The sequence below is a fragment of the Echiichthys vipera genome (assembly GCF_963691815.1).
Source record: "Echiichthys vipera genome assembly, chromosome: 15".
Taxonomy (NCBI): Eukaryota; Metazoa; Chordata; class Actinopteri; order Perciformes; family Trachinidae; genus Echiichthys; species Echiichthys vipera.
In genome coordinates, this window is record NC_139840.1 from 7,619,729 (window position 1) to 7,639,349 (window position 19,621).

General features: G+C 40.4%; 1 protein-coding gene across 1 annotated transcript; it reads left to right on the forward strand.

Moving 5' to 3' along the window:
• Nucleotides 1-2,279: 2,279 nt before the first annotated feature.
• miga1 (mitoguardin 1) lies at nt 2,280-18,416 on the forward strand. The gene is made up of 16 exons (XM_083928934.1): nt 2,280-2,364; nt 3,839-3,995; nt 6,048-6,219; nt 7,284-7,402; nt 7,882-8,014; nt 8,140-8,276; nt 8,947-9,064; nt 9,150-9,250; nt 12,524-12,633; nt 12,761-12,833; nt 13,067-13,153; nt 13,237-13,335; nt 13,467-13,601; nt 14,978-15,031; nt 15,164-15,280; nt 16,550-18,416. The coding sequence occupies exons 2-16, from the start codon at nt 3,897-3,899 to the stop codon at nt 16,766-16,768; spliced, it is 1,773 nt and encodes a 590-aa protein (XP_083785060.1). The 5' UTR covers nt 2,280-2,364; nt 3,839-3,896; the 3' UTR covers nt 16,769-18,416.
• The last annotated feature ends 1,205 nt before the right edge of the window (nt 18,417-19,621 follow it).

Here is a 19,621-nt window from a genome sequence, read left to right on the forward strand (position 1 = left end):
CATTACCAGATAGTGACGTGTCATCATGCATGCCCCACGGTCATGCCATGTGCTGCAGATGTGTGATCAGATGTGACTGTTATTAAATAGCTTCATCATTTCTTTAAAATTATTACGTACTAAATGAAATATTCGTGGACTGAGTAAGGGATAGGGGTGATGAGAATAATAAAGGCAGCACCATAGACTGCAGGGCAACACACAGTAAACCCATCCCAAGCGCCACCTAGTGTGTTAGGTGCATTTTGTGATCCAAGCAGAATAAATAGGCCAGTGTCCACATACATTTAGCACGGTAATCATTATAACATCCCAGTTATATGTGTGTTTCGTGGGGTAGACAACATCCCTTTAGGACAAAGCTTATGTCCTATTTTTTTCCTCTCTGTTTTATTGATATTTGAATGTTTTTGGCTTGTTTGTAGATTATCAGGAGGCCAACACAGATACTGTAGGCCTAAATACGACATAGGGGAAACAGCCTTGGAAATAGGAAATACTTTTGTAATGAACAATAATTCTTAAATGAACAGAAGACTAAGAAAAGAAACAAATTGATGACAAGAATGATAACACAAAAAGGTTAAGATCATGGTAAGTCCTAATTATAAAATAGTAAGTCATAATAATTAGAATATATAATATAATATAATAATAATATAAATAATCATAATATTGTTTTTCTCTTCTAACTTTATTTATCATCAAATAGTATGAACAATTAAAAAAGTAACAAAGGTACACACAAGTTATAATGGCAGACACGTTCACTGAATGCAATTTTAATAAAATTCAAGAGCTGATAAACATTTTTTGTTGGATTCAACATATGACAGAGACTCAAAATCTATTTTTAATTTAATTAAAAAACAATGGTAATGAAGGGGTTGCCTTGGACATTTTGACTTTATGTATATGGAATTTACCCATTAATATGAAGAGATTAATTATGTTAAATTTATAATTATGAGAGAAGGAGGCAAAAATAATAATTTTCTCATCAAAGTGATACCGAACTGTAGTTTTAGCAAAATGACAATTTTCCAAATCTTTCCAGAAGGTGATACAAAATGGACAAATAATGGATGATACTTTCTCAATCATTTTTTTTAACAAAAGAAACAGCTGTCAATGTCAGAACATGTGGGTATTTGTGTGCATTAGTAGCATAGATGTTATGTAATAGCCTGAGATGTTATTCTCTAATTTTGTTAGAAATTAAACATTTAAATGGGACAAGCCGAGCTTTACTCCAGTCTGTATCATTGCAGAGGGAGCTCCAATAAGTCTTTCCACGAGGGGTTATTTTCCTTTTGCTATAAAAGCATCTTCTAGTATGTGTATTGGTACATTTGTAACTAATAAATTGCATCGAAGTAAAGTGTCTGTTGAAGGTTAATAACCTTGTGTAGATTACTACAGCCTTTCATTAGCTCTTTCAAACCATTGGGGATAGAACTAACTATAGATCTATATTCCTTGGGTTTGATGGGAAATCCTTTTTTTTTGCAGAAATAGGAAAAAATATTTTCATTTGACCTTCGTGGTTAGTAAGTGAGGGATATCTTTTCTTACTCCACTAATACAAATCTCATCTCATCTCATCTCATCTTCATCCGCTTATCCGGGGTCGGGTCGCGGGGGCAGCAGCTTTAACAGGGGACCCCAAACTTCCCTTTCCCGGGCCACATTAACCAGCTCTAACTGGGGGATCCTGAGGCGTTCCCAGGCCAGTGTGGGGATCTAATCTCTCCACCTGGTCCTGGGTCTTCCCCGAGGCCTCCTCCCAGCTGGACGTGCCTGGAACACCTCCCTAGGGAGGCGCCCAGGGGGCATCCTTACTAGATGCCCGATATCATTTTAAATAAAGATGAAACTGAACGATCTTAGACAATTTAAAACAAAAGAACAAGTCAAAATTTTACGTTTTTAAGTCAAAATATGGGATACAAAATACTTTTTTCTTTATTTTACATGAATACAAGTCGACCTTTTGAGTAATCATGATTGTGACGTAGCTACTATTTTTATAAATTTGGCTTTAAAAGCAAAATATTTACTTATTAGTAAAATTATATTATAAAAGGGACAACGCATAGATCGAGGCTCTATGCGTGTTGTTATAATCAGTATACTTTTCAGTAAATCTCTAACATGAATTCATGTGTGATACTTAATAAGAAAGACGGGAGGGGGCGCTGAAACTCCATAAATATGACAAGGGGCAATGCTTTTATTTTGAAAGTCACGCTCGTTATGCGCCTGCTGCCGCTCGAGTCCTTCACTCGGCAGCAGCTGAGGTCAACCGGAGGACCGGGGGAGCTACAGGGGCACCGTCTGCGGAGGAAACCTCTACATGTACCGGTCAGTTGATTTATTCTCTCAGTTCGTGACATTCAGTCAGAAAATAATCACCCACAGGGACGAGTTTATGTGTTAGACTGTAATTCAAGCGAGTTATACAAGTGTAGCTAGCTGCTAGCCGTTATTAGCCTTGTTAAGTTAGCATTAGCTGTGCTATCATGTTTTAACCATGCACTAATGTAAACAATCTGAGTGTTTCAGAGGTTTTGTCCCTGAAAACATTATTTAAAACTTGGCTGAGATTTTATTTGAATATGTTTTCTGGTGTTGTGCTAATGAATAAAAGCTCTAACTTCAGATATTTCAGTGATATCAGTATAAACACATGTTAAGTTTATTTACAGACCTTTTCAAAGATGTAAACATAAATAATTGAAATGTGTCTTAGTTTAATTAATGTTGCTATGAATCTGAATGGCACCAAGGACCAAGGACCAAGGCTGTTGCCTAGCAATGGAATCCCATTGAAAAGGTCTATATTATATATATTATTATAGATCTGAGGCAGTACAGTGTTTCACATTAGGCACATACAACATTTAAAGCACACTGTGGAGGAAATTAAAATGAGTTCAAATATAATAGTGATATAAAATACAATATTATTACATACAAGTAGACTAAAAAAAAAAAGAACAGAGAAGAAATACAGTGATACTTGTCCCCAAATGGAATAAAGGAAATGAATGTACAGTAGTGAAATGGTGTAACATCCTCTTGTTAATGTTAAAAGACAACTGCAAAACTAGTGAATCTGGATTTCAGATTTTGATAGATCGCTATTGGTTCAATGCAGATCCGCGCCTCTTCAGTATTCGCATTGTTTCCATAATCCATATTGTAGGCCCTTTTTTTACAAAGTCCCACACAAACTAACCCATGTTATGGGGTCATTAATGTCTATAAAAGAACATTACACAATGAGCAATATTATTAAATGTTTTAGACAAATAATCAACCTTTTGTCAGGGTAAGACTCCAGTGGGATCATCTTCCATGTAGTGAGCCACACAGGGCTCATGTGCAGACTTAACTTGGATGTTGCTTGTTGTCTTGTTAGGTGGATATACAGCGGCTTAGAAGACGTGGTCCTGTACTGAGAGGCTTTGTTTAGTCAGAGCAATACTATGTTAGCAGAAAGATAAACCCAGAGATTTCTTCTGTACTCAGACAGCCACTTTGTTCAGGCATGTGTATAATGTAGGGTAAGGTTAGAAATGCCTTTGCTGGGTGTGCTTATAGTCCTTTAGATCAGTGAACGACTCCCGCATTTTGCGGTCTGTCAGATCTTTCCTGATAATTTTCATGCAAGTAATAATGTTTTATCACTGAGCAAGTTGATTAGCCCTTTTCCGCTCAGGTTAGGCAAACTTTGCTTCTTGCACGTACTGTATGTGAGAGGTGTTATGTAACTACGTCATTATATCCCCTCCTGAGCCTCCAAGGTTAAATCCTTGCATGTCGTCTCCCTCAGCTGCAGCAGAATGGGGATGAGGATAAACGAGTTGCCAAGTCATGGATAGATCGCTACAATGACACATGAGACCCTCACAAGCTCCCAGCTGTCTGTCAAGACGGCTGCCCTACGCATGGTCGACCTGCCGCTGTCATTGTACAGCTCTCTTGCACAGGTGAGGCTGTGTTTGAAAGCAGTAAGTCAACTGCTTTGTTATTGTGAGTCCTCCCTTTTTTTTTCTTGTCTGAGTCATTTAAGGCGAGGTTGTTTAGGGTATAACCGCACTTTCAGGTTCTCTGGTTCTTTCCCTTTTTCTTAACTGTGCTGAAAACATCTGTCTTGTTTCTGCTTTATTTATTTAGTCTTAATATCGGCCTAAAAATTAGTAGGGACTTAGTATTGTAGTGTTTGTTGTTATACATACCACTTCCCAAAATTCAATTATTTTCTGACATTTCCAAGAATATGTGACCTGCATCAAATGATCCACAGTAATTTCTTTGTGCATAAAATATCAGAAAATGGTGAAAAATGTCGATCAGTGTTTCCAAAACCGTTCTTGTTTTGTCCACAACTCAAAGATATTCAGTTAACTCTCATAGAGGAGGAACGAGACCAGAAAATATTCACATTTAAGAAGCTTAAATCCGAGAATTTTTTACATTTTATCCAAATGATTCATCAATAATCAAATATTTGGCATTAACTTAATAGTTGACAACTAATCCATTAATCGTCTAATCGTTGCAGCTCTATTTGTATCATAGTTTTTATTTCATTTGGCGAGAACACGCCGTTGTAGCTCAGAAATGTGTGTCAGTTTACCGTAATACAAAACACAATTAATAGCCCTACTGTAATATTATGTTCCAAAATCTGGTGTGAATAGGTCATGTCGACTTTAATATCATATTCATGTAGTAATGTCTGAATATTTAACCAAACTAGAAGCCAAAATGTTTGTTTAGAAATCTGTGAATGCTTATTTAAATGTGTTTGACCGTGATCTTTCTGAAATGGCCACATTCAAAATGGGGAATTGTAATCATAAAACAAAGTGCACAAACAACTGAGACCACTCTTTGCAAATGAGTCTAATCTTACATTTTTTAGCTAAAATGTAGTGCTAATGAAATTTATACTTTAGTACACAAGTAAGGTACAAATTCGAATGGTGTATTATAAGTATGCAAAAACTGCTCAGTCATTGTAACTTGAAATTTGGTTCCGTCTTCGTGTGTGATTATTTTGTTGTTTCTTGGTGTGTGTTTTACTCTGCTGGTCTCGTCCTCCTGGATAGTCGCCATTTCTTCTCAGTGACCCTCATGCTGTGTTTATGAGAGTGTGTTCGTGTGTGTGTGTGTCTCCAGAGTCACGTAGCAGATCTTATATCATTAAGAATCAGAGAGAAGCACGTCTGACATTTTGTAGTCGCAGCAACTGTAACAGTGTGGAAACTACTGCAGGCCTGTAACACCATTACAATCATTCCAGCCCATTCAATGTCTTTTCAACGCAAAAGTCAATATTATGGCTGTTGTCATAGCTTCAAACTCAGTGTTTATGTAATCCTCGGTGCAGCAGCGGTGCGAGTGGATAATCTCCCCTATCGTTCGGTGTTTTGCACGCTACGTGAAAATGATTCTCTAAAATCTAGATGACAGGCTGGTAGCTGATATCAGCGCTGCCTGTTATGTCATCGTAGAGTTATGCATCCTCACATGAACTCTCATCGGACAAGACATTTTTGGCTTGATGCATTTCCTTCTTTTTTTTTCACCCTTTTTTGTTCGATTTGCATCTCAATCTCAGTTGCAGAATTTCAAAGATAAATCAACTCTTGGATATCTTATCATTGACCTTTGATATTCATTGGATACCCTGTGTTGTGTAGACTGCAGTGGTCTTTTTTAGGTATAGCTACTTTGCCTCCGTCTGCCTCTGGTGTCTCTGTGTTTCTGCAGTTCAAAACATTTCTCACAGTCCTCAAAAGAACTTTGCTCTGTGGGTTGGATTTTATTAAAGATTGTATATATTTAATAAAATTAACTTGGATTTTTCTAACTCCGATAGTCAGGAAAAGGGGCGTGATGTGAAGTTACAGGGAAACATGAGTTTTAGTTTGGTCAGATTTACATTTCCTGACAAAATCGAAAAGAATTAGATTGCTTTTTAAGAGGCCTACACATTCAACTTCAACCTCTTTCTCCCTCTGCCTGTCTTCCAGCTCAGTGTCAGCACAGGCACCAAGAAGCTGCTGGCAGCCACTGCCTTCAGTGCCATCTCGCTCCTCTTTCTCGCTCGCCGCTTCCAGAGGAGGAAGGGCAAGAAGAAGGCTCCCTCACCTCAGTGGGAGCATGCTGGCTTTGAGTTGCTGTCCCCGGCTTCAGCAGAGAACGGTAACACCTCCTCTCAACCAGAAGCTCACTGGCCTGCGATCTCCATTCAGTGTGTTAGCCCAGAACTGGCTTGTGATGTAATCAGATTGAAATGTTGGGCTGCTCCTCTGTTACCTTGAACTGTAAACAGTGAACTCCAGATACACACTTTAACTCAGTTAATCTTTAGGATGATTTACCACCGATTAGAGTGTCAAAGAGAAATTAAGAAAAATGCTGGAGTAAATGGGGTCAGATGAGCAGTTGGCCAGGGCAATTAAATCGTAACAAAACTGATTAATATGTTGATGAGGTTTAACAGCTTTACTGGTGAGTATATTTGCAAAGCTAATTCTGTATCTGCACATGTGAACATAAGCTAATTTAACACTTGTGCTTATGGTTAATATATATCATTTTTATTTTATTTTATAAAGGTTTTTTTTTTGGCAGTTTTCAAGCCTTTATTATTTATTATAGGACAGACAGGAAATGGGGTGGGGGTGGAGGTGGGGGGGGGGGGGGGGGGCATGCAGCAAAGGGCCGCAGGTCAGAGTCGAACCCGCGATCGCCGCCATGGGGACCTTCAGCCTCTAAACACTCAGCCACCAGCTGCTCCTAATAATATTATTTAATAAACTCTACCCAGGTGGTAGCTAACATACGTATAACACAGCATGTACAATCAAATAACAGATAACAGAGGTAGAATTAACACATAACATGTGTTTGCCGTGTTTGAGTGTTGCCTTTGCTCAAACTCACTTGTCACTGTGCACTCTGCGAGCAAAGCAAAGCAAAGCAATTCTCTACAAAGTGTAATTTTGCTGGTAAAAAAAAAGATTTCCAAACCAGCTCTCAGCAGCAGGCGAGCCAGAAAGTCAATCATTTAAAAAGGATGAAAGTGATGCAAACAGATTAGCAGCTTCCAGTTGTAATTCCCAGAAAATGGCCGTTGAGTCGGTTATGAAATTAGCAAACATGCTTTATCATTGTGTAATCCTGAACAGCTCATGTTGTGTGGTCTCTGTATTCTGATCTTTCTCTTAAACGCTATCTCTGAACTCTAATCTTTATCTACCCAGATAACACCAGTCAAAACATCACTCTCTCCCTCAACTCCAAGAATGGCTACTCCTCTGGTCTGGTTCTCAATGCAGGGGACCGCAGAAAACTGTCCGGGTCTCTGCTGAGTCTGGCCTCGGTAAGACCATGGCATAGATTCAATGTAAAGACTATTATGTTGTTATGTAAAACACAGAAACATAATGCAGAAATAAGACATTTTAAAGTCAGAAACAGTAGGATACTATATACTTAAAATGGGTGTGATCACACCTTCTTATGGCTTTCCTCTGTCCAAACCATGACGGAGATGTTCACTTTGTTCTTTCTTAACCTGGTGCAGTACATGTACCAGTTATAATACAGACTGACTGACTGGTTTTCATTTTTTCATTGATTCCACAATTTGAATTTAGAGAGTCAAACCCATTTGATGTGAGACTCCCTTTGCTGATTAATTTACAAGGAAGTCAAAAAGCATTTACTATTTGGTATATGTCCTGTAGATACCAGACGATCCAGTATGAACCAGTAACTTGTGCATACGTTTGGCAGTTAATTAGAAACGGCTTAAGACTTAACTGTGTTCTTGTGCTTTGTCTTCCTTTGCTGTGTCAGGTAAAAAGCATGGATTCATCCAGTAGCAGCACCTGCACAAATGAATCCACCTGTTGGGACAGAGAGGGGGAAGCTGATATCTGCAGTGTGCTCAGTTTGCCGGTCACCACACCTGAAAACCTGTACCTCATGGGTAAAGAAACGTACACGCAATAAGTCACCTCCCTATGTTTGCAATGAGGAGAACGGACCACACAATCAACACACTCATGTACTGAAAGTATTATATAGACTCAGAGTTTGTGTGTGTGTTTGCAGGTATGGATTTATTCGAGGAGGCTTTAAGGCGGTGGGAGGAAGCACTGACATTCAGGAGCAAGCAGGGCGATGACGATGACAGCTGTGCAGCCGTCAAAACGGGAGCTGGAGACGCCATCGCCGAACAGGGCACGGAGGTGAACACACAAAAACACTTCACACATTTAAAGATATTAATTCCCTTATGGTGTAGAAAAATAATCACACCAATTCATAATTTAGTGTAATTTCACACTCATATACTGTATATTTCTGCCTATTAAGTGCCTCGGGACAAACTGTGAATGACGTATGCAGAGTTTAACTTGTTCTACAAATAAAATGTCTGTATTTGATCCTTTTATACCAGATGAAGGTAGGTAGGAACATACTGCCCACAAACACTGCACTACAGGTCACATACTGTATATTCATAACAAGCACTCTGACAAACCCACCGGTGTCTCAGAGTTTGGATTACGTAACAGCCAACTCATTGGCTCTCTAACCTGGATTAGTGTGGGTCAAATAGTTAATTCTGGCCAAAACCTTCGTCCAGTCTGTGGCTCAAGTCTTCTGTTGAGGATATCCATAAGCTTATTATAAATTCAGACATGTGGGATTAGCAAGAAATGACTTCTTGAGATCTTCGGGGTGAAATAACGGGCACTTCTCAAACTAACAATCAACATTAACCAGGTGCTCGCTTCTTAAGTTCATGTGCAATCATACTTCATGTAGTTATTTAGTAAAACTGTAATATCTATAGGTCATCTCCAAAGGCTTTTCAGAGCTATGTTTCTACAGTTGAACTGTTTTTGTGTTCAGGGCGTCATCAGTGCAGAGTTCATCCACAGGCTGAAGTCTCTGCTGCAGAGGGCGTACAGCCTCCAGGAGGAGTTTGAGGGAGTGCTGTGCGTGTCAGAGCCCTCGTCCCACAGCCAGGGTGAGTCACTTATACAGCATTATGTAATTTCCACGATCAATGCAGAATTATGCAACACGTTACAATGATTTACTCTCCATTAAAGATACAATGTCAGACATATTGGCCAGAGAGGAGCTGGACGACGCCTGTCTGAGAGACAGCATCAGCATCGCCTCCACTGACTCATTTGTGTCTGCTGCTGAGGTGAGCGCCTCTCTTTATCATGTTGTAAATAACCAAACAATGTAACACTTTTAGTCATCTAACTTACATCTCCAGAGCTCTTTATATGTCTAATTCAAATGATTAGAGAAACAAGCACAGAGCAAAGTTTTACTTTGGTGGCAATAACCATGAAGAATAACACTCAACTGTGCACGCTCCTTGATGCAACAGACAAACGACAAAGTATTGTAATTAGGGTTCCAAACATAAGAATTAGCTTATGGCCTGATCAAGTTAAAGTTGTTATTCAGCAAGGTGTTATCTTTTCATCTTTACCTCACACTGCATTATTATTATGAATATATATGCAGATTGAAGATGAGAGGAATTGTCCAATTCACTACAATAGCTTGTATTGATGCCATTCATTGTGTTGTTGCAACTGAAAATGGGACACAGTTGGGTGAGGCTGTATAATTAGACATTTTGGCTTCGCACAGTTAAATGAACATGATTGACTGCATATCAGATAAAGCGCTTCCTAAACTGACAGCCAGCCACCAGGAGGCAATCGTCGTTTTCTTCACTTTCCAGGAGCTGTCATGCCGCTGGTCGTGCACCGCGCAGCAGCCTGTGAAAAACTTCGCTCAGTCAATGTGTTTACGTGCAGTTTAAAAACTCGATTATGGGGTGGCCTGTTGCTGAGTGGTTAGAGCAGTCGCCCCATGTAAAGAGGCTGAAGGTCCTCGAGGCAGCAGCCGCGGGTGGAGACTCCACCTGCGGCCCTTTTCTGCATGTCTCCCCCTCTCTCTCACCCCATTTCCTGTCTGTCCTATCTAATAAAAGGCTTGAAAACTGCCAAAAAAAAACGATTATGTTTGGGTTAAGGCAATCCTTAACGCCGTGTAAACACCATACCCCGGGTATAATCTGAGTTTTCATACCCCGATAAACAGACCTAGGTAACTCCTTCAGTACCCTGACTATTCGTGCATTTAAACAGCGCTCCCTGATTATGAACGGTTACACGGCTGCGCATGCTACGTGGGTTATAACTCCCCCTTCCCACTCTGCAGCAGTGGGTTTTGACCCGGAAATAGAATAAATCAGGAAGCAACGGTGCTGAAATAACATGAAAAAACAACAAAACAAAACGACACGAGCTTTACCTTTAAACCCGAGGGAGGACTTTGCAATGGCAAGTAACATCGGTTGTAATTCTGTCCAAAAGTCTGCATTTCCCCCTCGCTTTCCAAGTTGTTGTGATTTTGACAAAGGTCACCTGGAAGAAAAAGCTGTTTTCAGTCTTAGATATAATGCAAATATTTGAACATCAGCTGGAATGTATCTCTACATGAAAGTGAAAGCGGAGCTCTGTTATTTAATTGTGAAAGTGCTATATGATTTTTGTCCCTTCAATCAATGAATATATCTGTTAAATAATTGTGATCTCAATATTGATCAATTCAATCGTAAAAGTATCAATTAGAACAAATTATTTCAGTGTAACTTGTTGGGATTCAGATGAAATATGGGCAGCTTTACTTTAATAACGTAGAATATTAGTGTTTTAAATGTAAGTTAATAAAGAAGATGCTCCGTAATCCCACAGAGCACCTGAAACAAGTAAAGGTCTACATCTCAAACCATCTGAAGCATCGGATCTAGAATCCATTCACAGCAGGGGTTTGATCCAAAAAGCTTGGATGTTTCCTGCAAGTTCACCACCTGGTGTTTTCCAGGACTCAGCCGATCTCCTTAAGTCGCCGTGGGGGCTCGAGCCGTGAATCGGCTGCTACTGGTGCACTTGACCCACAAAGTTAAAAAATAAACTGGTTGTTTACTTGAAGCTAAACTCCTTAAAAGGTTGAGCTAAAGACCTTCACTTAACAACTGCTGAAAGCTAAAGTGCTGTATATCTCTATCAGGACTGGGAATTAAAAGCATTTGGATATAAATAGCTGTTCAGTTTCTAGATTTCTAGAAGTATTTATACCCTCAAACTAGTTTGGCATTCACAGACCAGTGAGTGACGGCAGGCAAGTCAAACTGGGTCACCCATACATATAAATAGACCTTCGACATTCTTCAGTGAACAACATGCACCTCTCTTCCACTCTGCAGCTGTTTTCATTATACCTTCCACACACAACGACAACATGGAGAGGTGTCTCTGTGGTTGGGAATTGTTTCCTTAAACAGTTCAAAGCGGCTCTATTTATGAACCAGTAACGGAGAAAGCACGGAGGTCAGAAGTGACTTAAGAGACAGCGCTGTGGTCCAGGAACACCTGTACTTACCCTAGGTGGGACAAGAAACTCCACGATCAGCCTTTTGAGGGCGCACTCACACTGTCCGTCCGCACCGCGCCCCGGGCTTTTGGGGTACTTGTCCCCCCTCCCTCTCCCCCCCGAGCCCCAGCCCCGTTTGTACTCACACTGCCTGGGCTTCACGCAAACGCTTCTTGCTGTCCATACGTCATCACGCCGTAACACGTCACACACATTGATTGACGTCATCGCGATGCGTCTCTTTGTTTACAAATCTTTCCACAGACCTCAGAGTTTTTGTGCGTCTTGTCGACTGTTTTTGAATATTTTCATCGACCAAATCTGCAGTAAACACTCCACCTCCGCACCACACCAACGTGAACCTTTCACCGCCATTGTTGTTGTTGTTGTTAAATGTCCACGCATGGTCCGTCCTTCTATTTTCTATGTCCGAACAGGCGCACATAAATCATCTGATAAATCATCAATCATAAGTCAGAACCGTCGTAGGCCTCGTGCTCGTACATGTGCAAACGCGCTCTACAAAAGCCCACCTCTCTCAGACGGGCCGTGGACGGCCAGCTGGCCGCAGTTATGCGCGGAGCGGGTGCACTCACACTGGTCAAACGCACTAGGCTTTAGCTGAAAAAACGGTTTTGGCACGGTGCGGAAACACAGTGTGAGTGTGCCCTGAGAGCAAGTAGAGCCCAATGTTCAGCACCACCCAACTTGATTAGAATACAACTTTAAAAGCATCTTATCTTTCATTCTTATGAAAGAAATGGCAGGTCATTTACCTTGATATTTCCTGGTTAACACCTGGGAAAGACTTTCTTTTTATGCATACTCTTTTTCAGTGGTTTTGAGGTCAGAATCCAAAGCTTTCTTCTTTCATACATGTTCAAGAATCATCAGAGGACACAGAAGGAAATACTGCATTATTAATAAGCAGCAAGACTTATTGGCAGGAATGGGATTGCAATTATCCTTATTTCCTCCATAATCATCCTTTTTCTACCTCTGCTGTCTGCCTCTTTGTCAGCTGTCGGAGCACAGAGAGCTGAGGAGCGTATTGGCTCTGGGTCATCACCTTTTCTACGAGGAGGCGCTGCAGATGGCCGAGGACGGCAAGATCTCCTGCAGGGTGCTGCGGTAAGTTAACTAATTTAGTTTAAACACACATGAAACGCAGAGAATCTACATTTCTGGAACGTTCTGCGTGGAGTGCATCGCTTTTGTCTGCAAACATTTAAACATTTCTCTTGATTGTCATCGTCAGGACCGAGATACTCGAGTGTCTTGGAGACACTGATTTCCTGGCCAAGCTGCACTGTGTTCGTCAGGCCTGTCAGGTACCGTATAACCTTATGAATCAAAATAAATCATGATAACATAGAGGGAAACTCATGTAATAATTGGACTGATGACACCAGAGAATATATCAAAAGTTGTTTCCAGATGGTGTGTGTGGTTTATCAGTTATCACTGGTGTATTGTTTAAACAATAGTTTATATTCATATGGAAAAAAAATAATTTTACTTAAAAGATCTGTTTGATTGTTAAATCTTTTTTCCCCCCCTCCAGCTCATTTTGGGCGAGAGAGCAACCCGGATGTTCCTGGCCGACACAGGAAAGAAAATACTGTCCTCCATTATTGTTAAAGCACAGAAGGTGAGACTGAAGCCACAACCAGTGAATAATCAGTCGTCTCCAAAGAGGGCTTCCCCTCCTAAATGTTATCGTTTGGTTTTCAGAGCCCAAAGAGATTTGAGGAAGTGTTTGAGGAGATGATTTCCTTCCTGGAGCACACAGAGCACTGGGAAAACACAGAGGTGGAGCTGGCCACACGAGGGGTATGAGTGCTGCTTTATCAAATGATTCAACTTCTCTACAGCTTTGTGTCCAATCACAGTTACCAATGAGAGTGGTCTCTCTCTCTCTCTTTTATTTTTTAAGTATAACCCTTTGACCTCACTCTCCCCAGGTGAAGCACTTGAACTTCTATGATATAGTGCTGGACTTTATCCTGATGGACTCGTTCGAGGACCTGGAGAATCCACCGATCTCCATTCAGAACGTGATCAACAACCGCTGGCTCAACAGCTCCTTCAAGGAGACGGTGAGTAAACACGAGAAATACATCGGTTTCTTTTGGCAACGAGATACAGGGGCTCAAACATTAGTGAAAATCAAAGTCCAAACAGCTTGATTCTTTATATATATTTGTTTTAAAGTACAATAATACTTCCAGACAAGACTGTTGATTGTGTGTGTAACAGTGTATGTGCACATCTACACTGGAGATCAAAATTAGAGAACAAAGTATTAATACTTGATTTATTCCAAAATAAAATTGTTTTACTGTTCAGAATTTGATAGCATATGCACTGTGGCTATACCGCTGCTGTACTAGTATGTTTTTTAAATAACCAAGACACTCAAAAAAAACAGTGATCTATATTAAGAAGAAGAATTACTTTATTTATCCCGCAACGGGGAAATTGAATTTTTTCACTCTTATTATTAATCACGTTACACACACAGGCCTGAAATACACACATGCACAAACAGGACCTATATACATGCAATTAAGGAGAGATGTTAGAGCGAGCGGGCTGTCAGTGGCCGGCGCCCCGAACAGTTGGGGGTTCAGTGCCTTGCTCAACAGCACCTCGGCAGTGCCCAGGAGATGAACTGGCACCTCTCCAGCCATTAGAGAACAGTGTTCATTGTGTCAGAAGAGAATATTCAAACAATGTTTTCTTAGAGCTATAGGATTAAAAAATGAACAGGAAGTGTAGAGGCCACAGCTTTAACTGACTTCAGCACATCTGCGCCCACAGAACATCAGTAGTTTCTCACACTGCTCTGGTTTGATCTTGGTCCATTCTTCTTCAGTCTCTTCCACTGTTCAGTAATTGTAGTGGGTTTCTTAGACATTACTTTTTTGTCAAGGATTTTCCAGAGATTCTCTATGAGGTTTAGGTCTATTTAATTATAAATACTAATAGATCTAAACCCTATAGGGAATATACAGTATATAGTAGATGGTAAATTCTGAATGTGTTCCACATTTTTTTTCTGACATACTTTTGTAGTTTCCTGTATAGTGTGTTTTTGGTGCATTTAATTTTGGAATATTTTGTCTTTTTATTTATTGTTCAATGTTATTACATCCCCAGGTAATACAAGTATATACTGTATACAGGTATTAAAAGAATATCTGATATACTTTAAAATCAATGAAGAGTACAAATAAAACAGAGTAATAAAAGTATCTTGTGCCCCAGTTTCATTTACTGTGGTTCACAAGCTTTTCTCTTTAGTTTCAGAGGAAAGCAATGAAAAAAGAGAAATAAAATAACTATGTACATCCAGAGAGGGAGAGATAAGGGTATCAGTTTGGCCCTACACAGTTTCATATGTGTTACAGTGAGATGTTTAAATGACTGTCTGGGCTTCTCATAGAGGATTCAACCTGCGTGTGTTTTACAGGCGGTGGCATCAAGCTGTTGGTCAGTGATGAAGCAGAAGAAACAGCACATGAAGGTACAAGGCCAACAGCTTCAACATGTTTGTGATACCTGTAACCTCCAGATATCAGCCTCACTGCTTCATCTCCGATAGGACACCTCTTGTCCCAGGTCCAGTTATTTGGGAAACCTCTGCTTTTTGTCTCAGGTGTCCGACGGCTTCATCGCTCATTTCTATGAGGTGTGTGAACAGATAAGCCCCGTCTTGGCCTGGGGCTTCCTGGGGCCCAAGAGCTCCCTGCACGACTTCTGCTGCTTCTTCAAGGTCGGTCTCAGCACCAGAAATGAACACGATAAAGACAAGATATCTGTCTCCGCCCTCTTCTAAATAGGATCTTTACGTCTGTTGGTATCACAACTCGTGTTTCCGCCTCAGCAACCTTCCTCTTTCATACCTCTTAAGCTTCTATTGCCCAAATAGAAACACTGATTTTAGTATTTACTGGAAAAGATTTTTTTTTTTTAATTGAAAAACATATTTGCACCACAATTTAATGTTGCACCATCATATCTCACCATACAGTAGGTAATAGTTTTTATATATTAAATAGTTTTTATTGATCCCCAGTGGCAAAATTCAGTCATAGGATGAGAGATGAACAGAGAATTTAAAAAATAAATAATGAGGTATATAAAACTCAAATAACAGAACAAAAATAGAAACTAGCAATTAAGACTAAATTAAAGGTGGAAGTGGTGGGATGTGATCAGTGATTTGCTTGTGATTCACAAGTCAAAAGACCAAAATCAAGGAATAATAGTAATAGTTTTTCCTTTTAAAGAACAAGTCCATTCATGTGCTCTAAGGGCGCACTCACACTGTCCATCCGTACCGTGCCGCGTGCTTTAGGGTACTTGTCCCCCTTACCTCTCCCCCCGCGGCCCAGGCCCGTTTGCACTCACACTACCTGGGCCTCGGCGGAATGCTTCTTGCCTGCCAATACGTCATCACGCCGTCACACGCATTGATCGACGACATCACAATGCGTCGCTTTGTTTACAAATCTTTCCATGGACCTCAGAGTTTTTGTGAGTCTTGTCGACTGTTTTTGAATATTTTCATCCGACCAAATCTGCAGTAAACACTCCACCTCCGCATCACACCAACGTGAACCTTTCACCGCCATTGTTTTAAATGTCCGTGCATGGTCCGTCCTTCTTTTTTCTATGTCCGAACAGGCGCACATAAAATGACGTTGGAACCGCCGTAGGCCTCGTGCTCGTACACGTGCGCACGCTCGTTCCGTACATGTGCAAACGTGCTTTACAAAAGCCCACCTCTCCCAAACGGGCCGTGGCTGGCAAGCGTGCCACAACTTATTGCGGCACGGTTGCACTCGCACTGGTCAAACGAACTAGACTTTAACCGTGAAATGTGCTTGGGCACGGTACTGATGGACAGTGTGAGTGCGCCCTAAAAGAACAGATAAATGTATCCAAGTCTAAAGAAATGTGTGCTGTGCCTGCGAGTATCTGTCTGAGCTTCTCAGTTCCTTAAGCACCTGTCCTCAAAGTATAATCCTCTCTCCATCAGGACCAAGTGCTGTACTTCCTAAAGGACATATTTGACCTGGACAAAGTGCGTTACTCTTGTGTGGAGAGTCTAGCGGAGGACATGCTCCACCTGCTGCACCGGCGCTCTGAACTGTTGGTGGCCTACCTGGGAGCCGATTCTCTGCGGCACGCCAACGGCTGCAGTTCCCCACGGGTGCAGCTGGTGCCCAGCGCCCTGCTGGAGGCTCGAGTGCAGTGAAAGACAGGGGAACTTGTTTCCACACAGACAGTCGTCTAAACACCACATGTGAAAGTCACAGCATTTACTCGAGGGTGAGTTCACACCCAACTGTCCGACATAATCTTCCACCCATCGAGAACTTTTATGGTATAACACTATTTCACCGAGGTCTGACATCTACTCATCACCTCTCCCATCATGCTTTGCGCTCTCATCACACTGCATCTAAGGATAAAATGTACCAGCTGTCTTGCCTTCACACGTGATCGTCTCCAGTGTGGCCTCCTGTTTCCACTGTGCCATGGCAGTGCATGTTCATTTTAAAATCAAAGCAATATTTAAACTTGCTGAGACGTTTGACAGTCTCGCTGCAGTAGATTCTCCGTGGTGTAAATTAAAGCATATTTATTGCTGTTAAGAGCAATTTGTGTGAAGAAAAAGGGCATTTAGAGTATTTATTTTACTATGAAGTTAGATGCAGGATTTATTTTATAGAAATTTTAGTTTTGCCTGTATGCACCAATGGTTTTGTGATCAGCTTCAAAACATACAGTAATATGAAAACCAATGTTGTATAATAAACGTTATCAGATTTATCAGATGCATTTCCACATTCTACTGAACATTAGCAATGCAAAACAAATGTACTTTGTGTTTTTGTTACAAGCACTTGTTGCACAGGGAAGTCATTGAACAAAGGGACTTTGAGAAATGTCAAATGCGTCGGAGTCTTTACAGTTACTCAAACCTTCATGCAATATTCAACTGAAGTGCAGCTCACAGTCCACAAGGCCCTTAATCCCGTCAGATACAGGAAACATTATACGTAATCCTGCAGCTGTTTAACACTTTTTCATGACCGGCAAACACGCAAGAAGCCTTACTATCAATGCACATACTCAAGCCTTGTCTTCGTCACTGAATGTCAGTCTTAAAATACTAAATATTATCATCTGCTCTGCTGATCAATCACTGCCATGTAGGAATACACCTGTTTTTAATGTTCCAAGACACACTTGATACACATTTTAGGAGGGATTGACTTCAGTTGTAATCTTAGAGATCCATGTATTTTCAGGTCTATCTAAAAAACACCCACATGCACATTTTAAAGAGTCACTGTGGTCATTCCTCATGTCTGGAGCCAATGTTAAGCTACATCAGTCCAAGTTAAGTCACATTTATCCTAGTTTTTAAATTCTCTTTGTTTTACCAACCATTAGTCAATTAATCTGCAACTGTTGCCACAGTATTCTTCAGAGAAAACTCACTGTTTCCAAGCTTCTTCAATGTGAATCTTGTTTTTTAAAATATATAGACAGACATTTAAACACATCACCATGGGCTTCAGTATCTTGGAACAACCAAGTGATTTATCGGCCTCAAAGTTGTTGGTTGCAAACAGTTTACTTGCTTAAGTGTAGCGGTGATAGTAGCTGATATACTATAAGTTCCTCATCCATTCAGACTGCTGAAGCCGTGTAAACTTTTAGGATAACAGGATTTTGTCAATTTCATTACAAAGGGATCTTTGCAGGAAGAATGGTGGATCAGTTTCAATGTACATTTGACTAGGAGTGTATTGTTTAAATACAAACTTGTCAACATTTTACGTTTCACCTTGTTTGTGTATAAATGAAGCAAATAAAATACCATAAATTGTGTCGGTTGTGTCTCGTCTTTGACTTAAATGTTCTTTTCTCCGTATTCAAGTGAATGAGCCCGGTTCATTTGTTACAACTTTATTAATGAACATGGCAACATTTCCAAAGTCAGAACAGTTTATTCGAAACAAACCAATAGATTTGATAATATACACAACACATGAAACCTTTTTTTGTTTTTACCTCTAATGCATGCTCCTTTTGTCTTCTAGACCCCCACGAAATCTGTGTTGAAACACTGAGCATCTCACATGTACAGAGTGAACAGCCTCAAACAAACAAATGACCCTTTAAACTACTGAGTAAGTGATTTTAAGCTGATAACCCCCAAATTGGCTGCCAATAAAACAGTTCATGTCATAAAGTACATCACTTCCTGTCCTCGTCCAACTTTCTAAAGCACATTCCTATTGACTAAAGGTTATGGATGAAGGCATTCAAGCGATTAAAGAAACCAGACAACTCTAAATACTGTGGCATCATGATAAAAGAAACAGCCTCAAATCCGAGCAGAGAAACATGTATCTGACCAACAATTTGCAATCACAGAATTTAAATTTCATTGCGTTGCTGTTTTTACCTTATCTGGAGCTCTTGAACGGTCTACGTTCAGCAGTTGGGATTGACTCAAAGGATTCCTCCTTTTGGGGACAAACTACGACAGCGCCTGATTCTATGACCTAAGCTTGCAGCGTCCTCCAACACTGTGAGCGAGAAGTGAAGTTTCAATAGCAGATTTGCACTGCACTTGAGGGCAGATTCACACCACGACAGAGAAATTTTAAAAAGAAATCATGTATTTCACCATTTGGATGTAGCGGTTTGTGCACATTACTAACGTCTGGCAACAGGTTTGCATGCAGTTTTGATATACCAATGTCAAAGTTGTCTAAAGCATCGATACAGTCGCTGTCAGACTTACCGGGATGCAAAGATAAAGCTATCATCAAATATAAAGCACATACGACAATGACGATATTTCCTCTGCGAGCCTATGCAACAACGTTTTCTGGGTAAAGTCACTTTTTCAAAAAAAGTCAAACTTCATGTAGCAAGTCATACAGCTCATATCATGCAGTTCATTCATGAAAGCAGATCATCTTAAAAGGGCTGTTCATACTGGATATATCCTGGACATTTCTTTACAACTAAGCATAAAATGCATTGAGGCATGTTAAGGACACAGGTAAGCATTTCTTTGCATGTA